Source organism: Dermacentor variabilis, chromosome 1 (genome assembly GCF_050947875.1).
Source record: "Dermacentor variabilis isolate Ectoservices chromosome 1, ASM5094787v1, whole genome shotgun sequence".
Lineage (NCBI taxonomy): Eukaryota > Metazoa > Arthropoda > Arachnida > Ixodida > Ixodidae > Dermacentor > Dermacentor variabilis.
The window spans coordinates 10,101,601-10,117,738 of record NC_134568.1 but is presented as its reverse complement, the minus strand read 5'-3'; the positions used below and the strand labels follow the sequence as shown (position 1 = coordinate 10,117,738).

The window sequence follows — 16,138 nt, the reverse complement described above, 5'->3', positions numbered from 1 at the left end:
TTGTCTAAAACATGTTGGTCTTTTGTGTCTTTCCTGCATGTTTTTTTTTTTCAGCCCTCACTGCAACGCGAGCTTCCCTCAAGTGATTTTGGTGACTGTAGTAAGTGTAATTCAAGCTGAAGAACAGGCCTTACAACAACTTCCTGCAGGATAGTTCTTGTGTGTTCATTGCTCCCATGCTTTCACTTGTAGATATAAAGCACAATGTGCAGAGTATAAATAAGCAGTTAAGGAGCGCTGGAGCATGTGATGTGAATGCATGCATGGGCTGAAAGGCTGTGCCTTCATTTTGTAGACATGGCTTGACACACTATGTTCACTAGTGAGAAAGCAAACTTCTCCATTAGTGTAGGCTGGTTTTACAGTTCCTAGAATTGCTATGGCTCTCTGCTGGTCTTGTTTAGTTTACCAGTGCAGTGTGTACATGACAGGCAGACACTTTAGCAATTGTGCATAATTTATGTTTACTAGTGCAATAACCCGCGCATTAATGTTGAGTATCGGTACCGTCACTGTGGATGATGCTATATTTGCTGGCCTGCAGATGCGTCTGGCCAAGCTTGAAGCGGAGGGCGGGGACAAGGCAGCTGTGCCAAGTGCTAACAATGGCAGTGGCAAGGACTCGGACAAGGACTCCAAGAGCGAAGGAGACAAGCCCCCAATGAGCTCCCAGTCGGAGGAGGACGACGACGATGACGAGGAAGAGGATGAAGAGGACAACCGGACTTCTGCCTCCTGTAGTGGAAACAGGACCGCAGAGCTGGACGAGCGGCTACCTAATCCAGGAGGGGGTGGAGTCAACCCGTTGGCTACTGCCACCTCTGGTGGGTTTGATGGATCATAAAGCAGACTGAAACACTGCGGTAGCCCAGTGGCTGCTCAAGGTTGCGGGTTTGATCCTGGCTATGGCGACTGCATTTCAATGGGGGCGAATTGAAAAAACATCTGTGGTACTTAAGTCCATCTCACAAATTGTTTGCAGCACTGTGGAAGCTGCAGTGTCCTTAGCCAAAGCAAGGCTGAATGCCCTTCGAGATGTGTTTGTCCACACCACATTGTCCACTTAGCGTCTGCTTGCCATACTATCGATACATGCTCCACAGTTGGTGGATTGACACAACCAATGTTTTCACATTGCAACCTTAACCTGCATTTACATGAATACAGTAGCAAGGTTTTGCTTCATCCAAATGGTTTCACAGCAGTTCCTTGCGGCCTGCTTAGCCTAGCCATCAGTAAAGACGAATGCCCTTATAAATGTTCACCAGTACCGCATTGTCTGCTCGGTGTCTATTTGGCACTGGCTCGCTACCGTCATCCCCTACCATACTGTAGCGCAGTAGTAAATTAAGAACAGTGAACTATTAGGCCTTTATAGTAGAGTGTGTGAATACCGAATGGCAGATTTTGAATCTAACATCGAATTGAACAAGAAAAAAAAAAGCCAAACAGTGAATTGAATACAGTTGAAACCTGCAATAAGGAAATCCCGCGACAACGAAATATTTTCGTATCCCCAGCGAATGTCCATAGGATTCAATGGATTTCATACTTCAAAGCAATGAAATGTTGCTGTACAGTGCAGTTCACTTATAAAGCTATATCAGTTAAAATGATGAGTCGACTTCAGAGCATCAGCTTATGCATTAGGACTATGAGAGAAAAAAAAAACACATATACATAACAATATATTATTCATTGCATCGGGTATAACGATCGAAATTCTGCCTTTTGGGAACTGTTTTCCATGCAGAATAATTGTGAAATTTGCCTTGCCAAGTTCCCCTTAACCAAGACGGGGCGAATAGTTTGCCTACGCGAGTTCATATCTGCCTCCGTTACTGCACAGCACGTCCCACTAGCACGCCGATTGCAAAAGCCACGGAGAGCATGACAAGTTGGCCTAGGGTGCCAGAAGATCGCGCCAGCTGCTTCGCGTTTGCATTGTTGGCGAGCGTCCTGAAAAGAGAGAGAGAGAGAGAGAAAAAAAAGATCGAGAAGCGATCTTTTTGCTACAATCTCCCTCCATCCCTTCCTTGGTGAGCACGGAAATGAGCTGCAAAAGCAGCGGTAGGTGCGCCGACGAAGTGCGAAGTTGTGCCGCTTGAGATGAAGATGCAAGTTTTGCAAGAGTCTAAGTACCAGCTCGCGCAGTCGATGGTATCGATTATTCTGAAAACTCAAGCGCCACGAGTTTGAAGGCTAGAACTAGTGACGATGCCGATCAAAGAAAAAGGCGGGCTGTGTTCGCTAGGGCGAAACGCCCCATGCGTGAAACCAACACAGTGGCAGCCGCTGACATTACAGAACTTTGGGGAGCACGTCGCTACAGGCAATAAAATAGGTGGTGCTTCGATAGAGGAGTTTCTGAGTGCAGATAGCGCTGCCTCGTTCTGCAAAGTACCGTATTTACTCGTATTATTATGGCACTTTTTTGTCAAAAAAAAAATTGACTCAAATTCAGGGGTGCGGCCGTTGCGCAGGTTAAATTTTCCGCACAAAGAACAAAAAGATTCTTTTCGTTCCACATTTGCTGGGGGATGACAACAGGTCAACAAGCAGGCTGCCGCGACTGAACAGTGCAGGACACCAAAACAAAAGTGGCGGCCGGCGGAGCAAGCCGAACAGGATTTTTCTTCTCATGAGTGCATTGCTTGCATAGAAACAGTTCCTTCCGTATCAGTAGTGAATAATATCGTAAATATCGGCAAGTTTGCGTCTACAACGTAGCCATGTCCACTTTGAGGGGACAGAAACAGAGGTGGGCGCGCTTAGCTGCCAGTGACATAGAAACACATGGCGAGCATGCTGCGGAAACTGCGGCATTTGTTTTCAGTACTGTCCTATACGGCACGCTTCCACTAAGGGTGGGCGAATATCTTAGCTGTGTGACAAGCGTCGGCATATAAATAGGGTACATTGCTAACGTATCAGTGTAAACGTAGCTACTATCGTCGCTATGCGATTTGTTGTGGGCTCATGAGTGCAGACGAGAAGAATTGAAAGGCGCTTTTTTTGTTGTGTTTGTTGACCAAAACCATTATGAAGCATACAAATAATAAAGCCAAGGTAAGTTTGGTTGTAGCTTTTTTTTTTTTTTTTTTATGGAAGTGCAGAAAGGGATGAAAGGAATGAAATGGAGCATCTGCTCAAGGGGGGACGCGGCCTTCGATAACCAAAAAACCACGAAAAGGTCGATTTTTGGAAAACCTTATATTCGGGCAGTATGTCTTATAAACTACCATTTCTGTAAATATCAACATCTAATTCATCGCGAAACTATTTCAAATAAAGTTTATAACGAGCCCCGGCAGCCCTCGAGCGACAAGCAAGCACTCAAAGCATCCCTACTTGGCGGGAACACCATTTCTCCACCGCTCCGCCGAGTACCGCCATTTTGGTGTTTTGTTCGTGCATTCTTGTGCTTTTTTTTCCCCCACCACCCACGGGGGCAGCTGCAGCGCAGGAGAGGCATAAATCGCTCTTGATTGGAGGGCTCGCGAGAGCTTTCAAGTTTCCCGTGGCTAAGACACGAAGCTGAGATTGGGCAAAGTGCGCGCACATTGGCTGCTGCGTGCGATATAGTGGTCTCCTGCATCGCGCGTCCGGCTGTCTGCTTCGGCTCCTTTATCGCCGTTGCCCTTTGTGTGTTCCGCTTGCCATCGTGTATCTTTGCAGCCGTTCGCATATTCTACAAGTATCTACCGTCTTAACGAGACAATTTTGAACCGTCTTTACGAGACCATTGTTGCATTTAGCCTTCCAGTTGTTGTGCGGTCGGCCACGATGCGCCCAAAGAAAGGTGAGACGCTACACGCGTTCGTTGCAAGGAAGCGTTCTATATAGCGCGCCCGCGCGCCGATGATCTTGGCATCGATGGTTCCTCTGGGGCAGCTTCTGCTTCACTTCGCAAGAGCGTGGTTGTGTCGATGCTTCTAGAAATGCGATTCCTGCTCCACCGGTGCAAGAATTTGTTGTGACGAGTACGCCTGCTGTTTCGTGCTCATCGACAGTGGCTTCCACATCCTCTCTTTCATCTGCCTCTGACAGTGCAATCGCGTCGTCCACTGTGCACTTGAAAACACGTTTCCCGACGTGTGCGGAGAAAGAGGCGGCGAATAAAAAACGCGCTTCTATGCAACGAGAACTTGGCGCTATGTCAGCAATGGAGTGAAAATTTCAAGCAATGGAGCACGATCCCGAAGCTGCCACCGCTACAAGTGAAGGTGAAAAATTTCTTGTGCAAATGGATGCCCTAGGCGACCTGCTATCTGGGACTCCATGCCAGCGGGGCTTCACGACTGGGATGAAGGTTCAAGGAGGCACCCAACTTGTTCTTGCAACAAAGCTTGAGCTGCTATGTTTATATTGTGGAGTAGTTGGAAGCTCATGGAGTTCTGCTCGTCAGGATGACTCAATGGCGTTTGACATGAATATAAGAGCCATTGTGGTATCAAAACAGAGAATGGACAACCAGCTCTCAATGACTTCTGGGCAGCGATGAAAGTGTCCCATTGTGGCCTGCATCATAAGACTTTTGAGAAGCATTTGAAGAAATTCAGGGAACCGCAGACACAGTGCATAGACAAGTTCTATGCAGAATCTGCTTCTGCTGTGAAAACCACCTACAAGGAAATGGATCCATATTTCAGCAGAGATATTGCAGTAAACTTCTATGCAACAGGGCACCAGCGTGGCCACATGTCCCATATTGGAGTTGGTGCAATAATTGAATGTCACACGGGCCTCATCTTGGACGTCATTGTTTTATCGAACCAGTGCCTTGGTTGCCAAGTAGCACCAAAGCCTGGAGACCCAGGCTACGCAAGCTGGCAGGAAGATCATGTGTGCTAGAAAAACACTGACTTAGTCTGTACAGTTATATTGAAGTTCGTTATATTCAGGTTTAACTGTACTGTGCCTCGCATGTTTTGGTAGTCTTCTAGCATTGCATAAAAAGAATGTAGCCGGCTTTCAGTAATTTAAGTACATAAATATCAAGATATACAGTATGATCTACTACTTCACCGCACCTATTGAAATCTATTAACGTGATAGACAGATTTTCAATACGTTGTTAAACATTTCTTTTGGAATTCTTTTCCTAGTAACATTACGCACTGTCTGAAATGAAGACTGAACTTTAAATGTATGTGCCAGATTTGACAATTGTTGGCAGATTGGGGTGTCTGTAAATATAAAACTTCGACTGGGGGTATTGTTGAAACTAACCTCCAGTGCTTTTAGCACTTCTTTAATAAAAAGACCCAAAATTCGCATGTTGGTTTACTAGGCAACCTAATTTTTAGATGACAGCAGCAGTAAAGACGCGGAAGCTTCTCTCGGGTTGTCAGTTTTCTGGTCCGACGTTTAGGCTGTTTTAACAATGTTTCAGACAATGGTAAATGCCTATGAGTGTTTTTTTTTTATAATTGTATTGATAAATATCAAGCTCAACTTTAGTTTCCCCACTATGGATTGCTTTTATCCATCAGTGCTTTGACAGCATGTGTATGAGTTATTACGAGCGGTCCTGGTCGTGTGGGGTTTTCACTCGCACAAGATAGTGCAGATGATTTCGGACTTGCCTTCACCAGAAGCTTGACTAGCTGTCTAATCTCTCGTAGCTTGAAAACCACCTGGGAAAGTGCCCTTATTCATTATGATACAATATTATTATCCACATTACTGTACAGCACTGTACATGAACTGAAGAAAGCTTGTGGAGGCTCCAGCGTCAGTTGAACACGCACCTTGATACGTTTGCTTGCACAGATAAGCTGGTCAAACGCTGTAATGAAGTTTGAGAAGGCTTCCGCATGCTTCTTTGACCTGACAACCATTGCTTTGCAAGCCTAAAGAATGCAGTAAAAACAATCCAGGTGCCTACTGCAATCAGTAAAACAAATCTCCCTGTACTGTACGAACTTACCTGTTCTCACATTTGCAAAGTTACTGCTTTCCTGCAGCATGGGCATCACTGTGGCTAGTATTGACGGCAACAAATCTTTAAAAAAATTTTCTTGCATGATCTGACCTACAAAAGTTAGAAACGAGGAACCAGGTGCATATTTTGTATATTTCAGTTTTTGAAGTCTCAGTACTTGTACTAAAAATACTGAATTATTGCTTTCATTCGGGTTGCTTGAGGTGCTTGTTTTAAGTTTCACATAATTCTTAAAAATTGTCTGAGCAAATTGGCTTACGATAACCCACCTGCTATACATCCATTCAAAACACCAGTGATCAGGCTATAACTTTTTGTCGCAGTATTGGTTCAGACTTCTAGATCTTGAAATGGTAAAACATAAAAGCACTGAAAAGGAGCACATTTCTAGCACCAATGAGAGAGTTGAAGGAAACACCAAATTAGCATGCCAGCTTTTATTACAGCTCAGTTCTAGTTATGAAAGTCTGGAAAAAATTTTTTTTTTATCAGTAGAACATCTGTTGAACAGAATCAAGTGCTTGTTCTGCTCTGAAACTAGTGAATTATTGACTTTCCATTGTACTGAATACCAATGAGGTTCTCGGTTTACTAGCGGAAGTGTGTTCTGCGGCAATTATTTATTTATATCGGAGAAGGTTTTGCTTTCCAGTTTTTCTCCAAAATACAAGAGGGCTATCCCAACGTTACGGCAGGTGCGTTATCGTAAGCCAATCTTCGCAACATACGAAAAGACCATGTGGATGACTCGAATCACCATTCTGTGCACAGCCGGCACCATTGTTAAAGAGCAGGCGTGTTTTCAATGTCAGATTGGGCATTGTTTACCACCTGTCAAAGACTGAAATCTGGAGGGTCACGGAAAGTTTGCGTGACACTTGCACCCCCCTCCCCACCCCTCCCAATTCATCCGCTGTCCGCACATGCATTGCAACTGGGACATGACACTTTTGTGCCTGCCGTATAAATCCAAAGGTAGTCATGTGACAGGTTGCCCGAAGCTACAAAAAGAGACTGATCTGCGTCAACTAACGGCATCGGGAATTAGAGGCTGCCATGTGGTGCATCGCAAAGGTGGCGTCCGTGAACAGCTTTGTTGCCAACCCTGCACTTGCTTTTGTTTACGAGGTGGTGTGTCGGCTTTTTGAGTATTGTGCGGCTGTTCCTAATAGATCTGCATCGATTCGGCACCAAACTCTAGCTTTAGTAGCCAATGCTCTATCAGGTAGCGCCGATTAGGCCTAATTGCCTGTCAGTGTGGTCGTGACTAAATTTCACTGCTGGCTAATATGGTAACAGGCCCCAGAGCGTCGTGGAATGCTAGCCGCTAATATATTCGTATGGATGGTTCACTATTAATCGGTACCGAGATAAAGCATGCAGGTTAGATTAAAGGCTACTGAAGCAGCGGGAACTTCGTTGTCACGTATCCAACATGATCTGTGTGCCTATTGGCAGCTGATTGGTATGATCTCCACACATGCTTTTGCACTTTACAAAATTTGCACTGCTTTGGTTGCTGTTTCCTCTACCTGCATTGCATTATTATTTCATATAATTTTACTTCATTATCATTAAGTCCTGTTGACTAAGACAAACCTTATACCGACAGAGGCAGTGCTATTCTGTGAATTGGGGCATTCGGGCTTAGGGCCGACATCTGGGAGCGCTTGCAGTGACAGTCTGCTACTGTGTTAGCTGGAGTGTCTCGTCTGCTGCGCGCTCTGCTTTCTACATTGCGCATTCGATGCAATGTAGAAACTCCGCTCTATTGCGATTGAGGCGTAAAATTAAATCTGCATGTGTTTACGCAATGTAAAAAGTGTCCAGTTCGGGTGACTAGTGTAAATGGAACTCTGTGTGCCTTCACGAGATGTATAAACTGCTGTGTATGGTGATTGTAGTGCAAATCGAACTCTTGAAGCATGGGCGCAAGGTAGAAACTGCCCTTTATGGCGATTGCAGTGAAAATTTGTGGCCGTAATGTAGAAGCTCGCCTATATGACTGTAGCATTGGAAATTGGATTCTACATAGATGGTTGCAATGTCATACCTGCCAACCCTCCCGATTAGCCCGGGTTTTCAGATTTTTTACTGAACTTTCCGATTCTACGATCACTATCTTTTATCTCCTGAAAAGGGGTCTCTGTTCGCACAATAATGGTCTTTGCGAAACCTCCACTGTGCAATCTACAGCCACATCGTGATCGTCAGAATCGCCAGCAACGGCAGCACTAGCACCGTCGGTATCATTGACTAAGCAGCCGACTGCAGTGCCTAGTAAGACTACCAAAGCCAGCGCCAATGTAGTTCTTGCATTTCATGCATGCCTTCCTCCATGGTGCATCTTGTTGCTGCTGCTTGTGTGTGTGATTAGTGTTGGCTAGGCCGTCTGTGTGCGGTGCACTGTGTAAAGTTAGAATCCTCGTGTGCTTGATGCCATGACGCTATCAAAACCCAAGAAACGGTATTTGCAGAAGTTTTTGCGAACTTATACTTCAGAATTTCCATGCTTTTGGATGTCAAGAAAAGGAGAACATTTTGCATTTTGTGCAACGTTTGGATGCGATGTCAGCGTGTCTCGCAGTGTCAACAGCGACTTCAAACTGCACGTTTTCATGGCAAAGCATCAAAGCTATGTTCGCACCCCTGAGGAGCAAGGCAACATAGTGAACTTTCTCCGGAACAAGTGCGACGACAGTGTCATACGTGTGGAGTGCCTGTTTACGGGATTCCTCGTCGAACACAACCTACCCCTTAGTGTCAGCGACTACGTTGGGCCTCTTCTACGGAAAATATTACTGAGATGCGACGAGGAAAAGCGCTGTCGATGTGGATGCAACTCTGAAACGCAACTAGGAAGAATGCGGAGGTGGCCAACATGAAATTTATTTCACAGGCATTGCTCTCGAGTCTTCGTTTCTTTATTCAGAGTTTCCCTCAGTTGCTGCCCCGAGATTCCCATGAATCTTCTGAAGATGCTTTAGATGCTCTCGAATCTGAGTTTGCCACACTACAGGCATACAGTCTTCCAGAGGACATTCTGAATGAAAAAAGGTGGGACATGCAGTGGTCTATGGTTGTAAAAATGAAAAACACTGATGGAAAACATGTTTCACTGAGTTGCTAAGGCGATGCTGGATTTACTCGTAGTACAGCATAGCAACGCAGAGTGTGAGAGGATTTTTAGCACAGCGCGAAAAACTAAGACTGAGTTCCGCTCATCAATGTGCAACACAACACTCCAACACCTGCTGCTAGTGAAGGGCCGTCAGTCTGGACCATGTTTTGAGCAAAGCTACTCCGACAAATTTTTGAAGGGAGCAAAATCTACTACGGTAAGGTCCTGCAAATGGACGCATCGAACACTGCCTGAAAGTTTGAGCGGAACACTCCTTTCTAAGAGCGTACTTAATAGTGTTCTGCCTTGTCAACACATCACCAGTGCTTATGCTTCGGTGCCATCTGCTAACTGAAAATCAAACTACTTTTACGGCCCAGTGCCACATTCCAGTCTTAGCAGCATCAATACAAACAGCTGATCTAAGTAATTACGACAAAACTTGCCTGGGGCTTGGCCCTCAGCATGAAGTGAAACTAAACGATGATGAATTTACGACTTATTTCTTGCTGTCAGGACAGAGAGCTAGTAGCAAATGTCAATTTGGATCGAAGTGGGCAGTCTGTGCTGCCATGTTGCTGTGTAATGGTTGCTGGCTATTATGGTTACTGGCGGTAACCAGTGCAGTAATTAGCAGGATACAATGTGCATGGTCACGTCACGTATCGCTGTAACATATCATGTACCAAGCAAAAATCAAACTCTAATCATGCTACTAATCAGACAGGTACACCCAGAACTATACAGTCTAGCCCGGTTATAATGAAGCCACTTATAGCGAAATAGTGGTTATAACGAACGGATTTCAATTTCCCATTCCCATTTTTGCATTTTCAATACATTTTGGGTCTGGTTTTAAGGAAGTAAATCGGAGCGCGTCAGCGGATATAACGAAGAGATTTAATACCAACTGAAAAAAATGTCAATCAAGACATTTTCGCGTCCTTGAGGAGATTTTTCCCGCGAAAATAAGAGCAAAATTTGGCTGACGGCGTCCTTTCGTGGCGTCGCCTGCTCGCCCGCGCAGCGAAAGGTTGCTTCACTGCATCGCATGGCACGCCGGTCTCGTGTTGCGCTGTCCTTGAACGGTGTCACGGCGTATAGCGGTAGAGCACGCCGCGCAGGGGCAAAAGGGAAAAAGAAGAGAGACGATCTTTTTTTTTTTTTTTTTTTTTGTGACGTCGCGGAGAGCGGCCGTCTTGGCCAATCGCGGTTCTCTATTTCTCCCAGGCAGTGGGCGCCACAGCTGGACTGCAGTCTGCAGGAGGTGTGACAGCGCGCGCTTTGTTTTATGTCGATGCCGCGGTGCGCAAGGCAGGGAGAAAGCGCGGCAGCATTGTGTGTGTTGGAAGCGCGGCTCATTTTCATTGTTTTCGTGGATCGTTGTATGCTGTTTATTAGGACAGAGTTTTGCCAAGGTGCTGTCTTTGCCAGTGATGTATGTGAACAATAAGAAGGCATGGATGACGCGAGACATTTTTGGCAAGTGGCTCGCTGACTTCGACAAGGAGATGGTCCGAAAGAAGCGCAAGGTGCTGATGTTGCTTGACAACTGCAGTGTGCATCACGTCAACGCACACTTGAGCGCTGTAGAGGTTTTGTTCCTGCCCCCAAACACTACTGCCAAGCTGCAGCCCATGGACCAGGGGGTTATTGCCAGCTTTAAGGTCCACTACCAGCGCCGAGTGATCGAGCGTCTCCTGACTGCCGACAACGTGGCCGGCATGAAGGTGCCTTTGGTAAAGGCGATTTTCTTCGAAAGTGGAGCCTGGAGGAATGTGAAGCACCTGAACATCGCCCACTGCTTCGAGAAAGCCGGCTTCTCCCGAAGCAGCAGCGCGGAGGCGGCGCCTGCTGGGGACAAAGCTACCACGATTGACGTCACTGCAACCGCTGATGCTGCCGCTGCAACGGCCTGCTTGGAGCAGCTTTGGGATTCCACTAGCGACTTGAACCTTGTGCCTGCGGGTCTAAGCCACATGGACTTCATTTTCGCCGACGAAGACCTTGTTGCCACCGAGGACTTCACGACTAAAGAAGTTGCCAGGAGTGTCATGGACGAGACCTTGGCGGATAGCACCTCCGACAGCGAATGCGACGATGCTAGTTGTGCCCCTAAGCCTGTCACCTCCGCAGCGGCCATTGCAGCTGTTGACACGCTACGGATGTACCTCGGGAGTCCGGAGTTCGACCAGATCTTTGGTTCACAGTTGGATGGCATGGAAGCCGCAATCCTGAAGTCCGCACTCGCGAAACATGTTCAGGGGACGCAGGACCACTTCTTTCGGTGGCAATAAATCGGTATGCCCATGTTTGCATGTTTTTTTCATAGTCCACATATTATTAAATGGCGAATATAGCGAAGTGATTTCCGATTCCCGCCGACTTCGTTATAACCGGGCTAGACTGTATTCCACTGTGCAAGGATATTGCCTGTGTATGCTTCGTACGTTTGGCAGTGCTGCAAACAATCTGTGAGATGGAGTATGGATTTAGGGGCACGTTAAAGAACCTCAGGTGGTTCAAATTATTCCAGAGTGCCCCAGTACAGCGTGCCTCATTATCGGGGCGTAGTTTTGGCACTTGAAACCCCAAAAATATTTTGTAAGACTTTTGGCATTTGTGAAAGAAAAGTAGTGTTTATTTTAGACCACGTTTTGATTTGTGCTCTAAGCTGGCACCAACTAAATCCGAGCGGCAAATATTTTTACCAGCAGCCAAAGAAATATCTCAAGACTCTGTTGGTACATGAAGAAGTACTGACTGCCAATTTCTTTTGTTAAATTAATGTCTGGGTCCTCAAAACTATAGAAAAAGTACAGAAAAACTTCAGAGTACCCTCAATAATTTGATATAATAGCCTTTATAGAGCCAGTTTTGATTTTGTTTCCTAGAAGGTGACTGTTGCAATGTCATGATGCAGAAGGTGGTCATGTGAGAGCAGGACATTGCGACGTTGTGGTACTCGCTGTGACTTGTTCAGTTTCCTATGCTGCTACATCGGGCCTCGCAATGAGTTGCAGCATAAGAGGCGAGCAAGTGAGCCGGAGTGAGGGCCAAAATGTTGCGATGCCCTGCTTTCACGTGGCCACCATCTGCATCATGACATTACAGTCATCTTCTGGGAAACCATACTCAAACTGGCTGCAATATAGCTTTTACATTGAATTATTTAGGGTGTTCCGAGGCTTGCCTGTATGAACTTCCCAATCTAACAAAGAAATTTCTTTTCCCCGGCAGTTACCCATAGGGTTCAATTTTGTCATCAATCCGAATTGGCGAAACAAATCAGGCCGAACTCAATTTAACAAAGTTTTTCCTTAAATAAATGAGTGAAAAAAAAAAAAAGTGGCGCTTACTTTCTAATTTTGACACAGACAGGTTTTCCTCCAAAGCGATAGCGTTAAAACATGCAGGCACCATGGTCATGGCCAAAGCTTTATTTTGACAAGGCTGCACACCGTACCCATGTGCTGAACAGTGGACTCAACGCCGCCTCGGTAGGGGCGGCGGTGGTTGCTTTCGTTATTTCATGGTTTATGCGACAGATGGCTGGATTAGCAGTGAATAAGGTTCTGCGGTAGCTTTTGTGTGTTGCTACGTTACAATTCTAGATTTTGAAGGCCTGAAAAGTTCCTTTCTCAATTTAACGAAATAATTCAAGTGTGGTTATCATTTCGTTAAATCTAGTTTCACCTGAACAGCATTAAAAAAGTACCTGATTGAAATTCAATTACCATTTCTCGAGCTTTTGCTGGAACGAACAGCCACACCACGCAAAAACAATTTCGGCAAAACTGTCCTCGAAAGTTGTGTGCACATTTTCTGGTCTAAAATGGCCCCACGCGAGTCAGGAAATTCATTTCCAAGGGAACATTGGATGACATGTTCCCACTCTGTGGGGCAGACGCGAGAGAGAGATAAACATCTTTATTGACAAGTCTGAGGATAGTGGGGGAGGCCCCTAGTCCACAGCTCCCAGGATTCCTGTGTTGCCCTGTGCTCGCAGGGCCCAGTGGACCTCGGAGGCCCATTGTCTCACTGCTCGCCAGTGCAGAGGGGATGAAGGAACGAGTGAGGGGGAGGGATGGGGGGGCAGATAACGGTGCATTCCACCATGACGTGATACATTGTGAGGGTGGTGTTGCAGCCGGGTGTAGATGTCCGGGTGTAGATCTGGGTATTGTGTTGGGCAGATAAGGAGGAAAGTTTAAATTAGAAAAGGTCAGTGTTTGTGGCTGCCTCGGCACCTTTCTTGTAGAACAGTGGCTGAGGCAGGGGAAAGAGAATGCATGATTGTGTGTAGTAGCGAACAATGTTGCAGTATGATAGTAAGAGTTTCTCTCAGTCTCGCTTCGTCACCTCGTTGTACAGGCGCTGTTCTAAGGGTAAGTTCTCAAGCGGCTGCATTAGTGTTTTCAATGCCCTGCCATGAGGTGTGACCAGGCTCCAGAGCAAGTGCAAGTGGTATTGGCCGAATGTGGCGGTACAGGAGACCTGGTGGAAGATGGGGTATGCCACTGTTGGAATGTCATGTCCTGCCAAGAAGACGCCCCAAGGATCTCCCTGTGCACAGCTTGCATATGGAGGCAGCTGTTGCAAGGGTGTGAATGCTGTCAACCACCACTGCACTGCGCCCTAGAGGGCCCCGAACGGTGTTCGTGTACAGAATGCACATCTCGCTGATGGTGCCATGCATCAAGTGCCTTGCCGGAGCCTGGCAGCACCCACCATTGTGTTTGGGGTGCATGTTTCGTGGTGTAGGATGAACCTTCAGTGCTGTTGCTATCCAAGCTGGTACGGAGCTTTTATGGTCTATGGGTTGGACAGGATGGAATATCCTAACTGTAAGAGTATGTGTTGCCCCATGGGGGTGTGTAAGGTGTTGGCACTGGGTGAACAATTGGTCCTCGAGGAGCTCACCGAAGGCAGTGCATGGCAATGTAGTGCGGGAGGTAGTGAGCTAGTTTCGTCACCTTAAAGGGCCCCTGAAACGGTTCGGACAAATTTTGTAGACTCGTGGGGTACAGCTTAAGTAGAACATTCGCACCACAATTTGAGTGAAGCGTTACGTATTAATGGAGCTACAAGCGATTAGAAGTTACCCTCCTCCCCATCCACGCTTTTCCTCCTCAACTCGTTCGCCGAGCGAGCGGGGCTACGCTCCGCCTTCACTGGTCCTGCGTCACGATGCGACGTCACATCGTCCACTTCCGTTTGTTTTGGAGCCCGCCCCCGCCCGCGCGAGACCTCTCCGCTAGCCGCTTGGCTGTCGACCCCAAGCGAGAGCTATCGAAGCAGCGTGCGTTGCGAGCATTCTGTCGTAGCGCCGAACGTGTCTGGTATTCCGTTAACCACAGGCAAGCTGGTCATTTCGGCAAATCATTGGAGGCATAAACTCAAGCTGATGAAGGAACTTTGGCGTAGACGTACGTGAGCGGCCTGATCGGTCTACACGGTCCAGACACTTGTTGGCGCAGCGCTTAACCAGCCAAACAAAGCGCTAATATTGCTCTAACCAAGTGTAAAACATTTTAAACATTTATAAAAACAACGTGTCGATGATTACACTCCTGCGAAAAATACGCACCAGCAGCAAAGAATACGCTTCGTTGCTGCTACTGTGTATGGTTGCGCTCTATGCCACCAGGTGGCTGCACCGTGCAGACCATTCACATTTGCCCTTCTGCTCATCTCGGCTCATCCCGTTACGGCACAGTCAAGCGGCCAGACCCTGTCCCCTTGCGCTTACGTTTGCCCTAATACGGGACTCGCGAAACGCTGTTGCGTTAGTAATCTTCCGGTGTAAAGTGACGGCCACAAAGGCGCAAATCCTGGCGCCGATCGGATAGCGGTAGTCCGATACGCAGCAGCCAGTTCGCTCGTACGCTGCCTTGCAGAGGGACACGATGTCGCAGCTTAACATATTGCCAGTCGCTACGTTTGCAGTCCACAAGGCAACAAAGTCGAATCATAGTGCTCGCGAAAAGACTGAGACCAACTGTGACCGCGGAGCTCTCGTCAAAATGGAGTACGTTGTAACACAAGCAGACGACACTTGCTGTGTGCCGGAAGTGCTTAATGTACTGAAAAATTGTTCTTGTGCATTCTCTTTATGTTACTTTCTTTTCATAAAAACAAATTAACTAACATTCCAACTATTACAAAGATTATTTGTTTACCATAAAGTTGGAAAAATTATCGATCACGCGCCCTTGTCAGCCAATCGGATAGCTCGCCCCACTGACGTCGTGTGGGTGATTTCGGTCATATGGGTAGGGGCGGCTTAAAATTCCGCCGAGCAGTGCGCTGCGATCGGCAGCGATGTGCATTTTTAAAACCTTATAATAAATTACACGCTTTACGCAGAGCACTTAGATGTGTCAATTAATGATCAGAAGGACCTACTCTAACGACTCAGTACGTTTGTAGAAAATCGTCAAAAGCGTTTCAGGGTCCCTTTAAGTATTAAAGTGTCAGTGTGCTTCTGCAGGGTTTCTGTGAACTGGTAAAAAGGTAGATTGGTGCGCTCGAGACAGCAGGTGCACTTGAAACGACGTATTCTCGTACCGATGGAGCAGAAGATACATTGCTGAAAGCATTGACACAATTGTTGTACTGCTGGAGCAGAAGCTATGACGTTAGAAGTGTTGATGGCAGTCATTGTTGGCTGTGCACTTCTCCATACAAACAAGCAAGCTTAATGGAGCGCTTTAGCATCTTGAACTTTGTTCCACGCAATGTATCCAGTCATGCACAATCTGGCAGTGAACATGGGAACTGTTGAAGAAAAAAAGCACGGGCGCTGTAAAGGTTGCGAAAACTTGACAAGACAGTTCATTGAGCGATCACAAAAATTACGAAAAGTGTAGCAGAGCATGCAAAGACTGGCAGTAATGAAGCAAGCAAACAGCAGCAGCAGACAATGTGCAAAGTGGCCATTAGCGATCACCACATGAGCACAAGCAGCAGCCAATAATAGTCTTGGGTTTCCCCACTTGCTTGAGGAGTGCACGCTTGGTCCTGTCACAGTTTCACATCCGAGAGGCAGGAAACTCGGGAGCTCCCAT

The 16,138-nt window shown here is 46.6% G+C and overlaps 1 protein-coding gene across 14 annotated transcripts in view; it reads left to right on the top strand.

Annotated features, from left to right (window-relative positions):
• Positions 1-16,138, top strand: part of mask (multiple ankyrin repeats single KH domain) — a 214,186-nt gene that overhangs the window by 103,978 nt on the left and 94,070 nt on the right. For all 14 annotated transcript variants that reach the window (XM_075684659.1, XM_075684624.1, XM_075684584.1 and 11 more), the window contains one exon: positions 545-824. In XM_075684659.1, the coding sequence (XP_075540774.1) occupies positions 545-824 (280 nt within the window). The remainder of the gene's footprint in view (positions 1-544; positions 825-16,138) is intronic.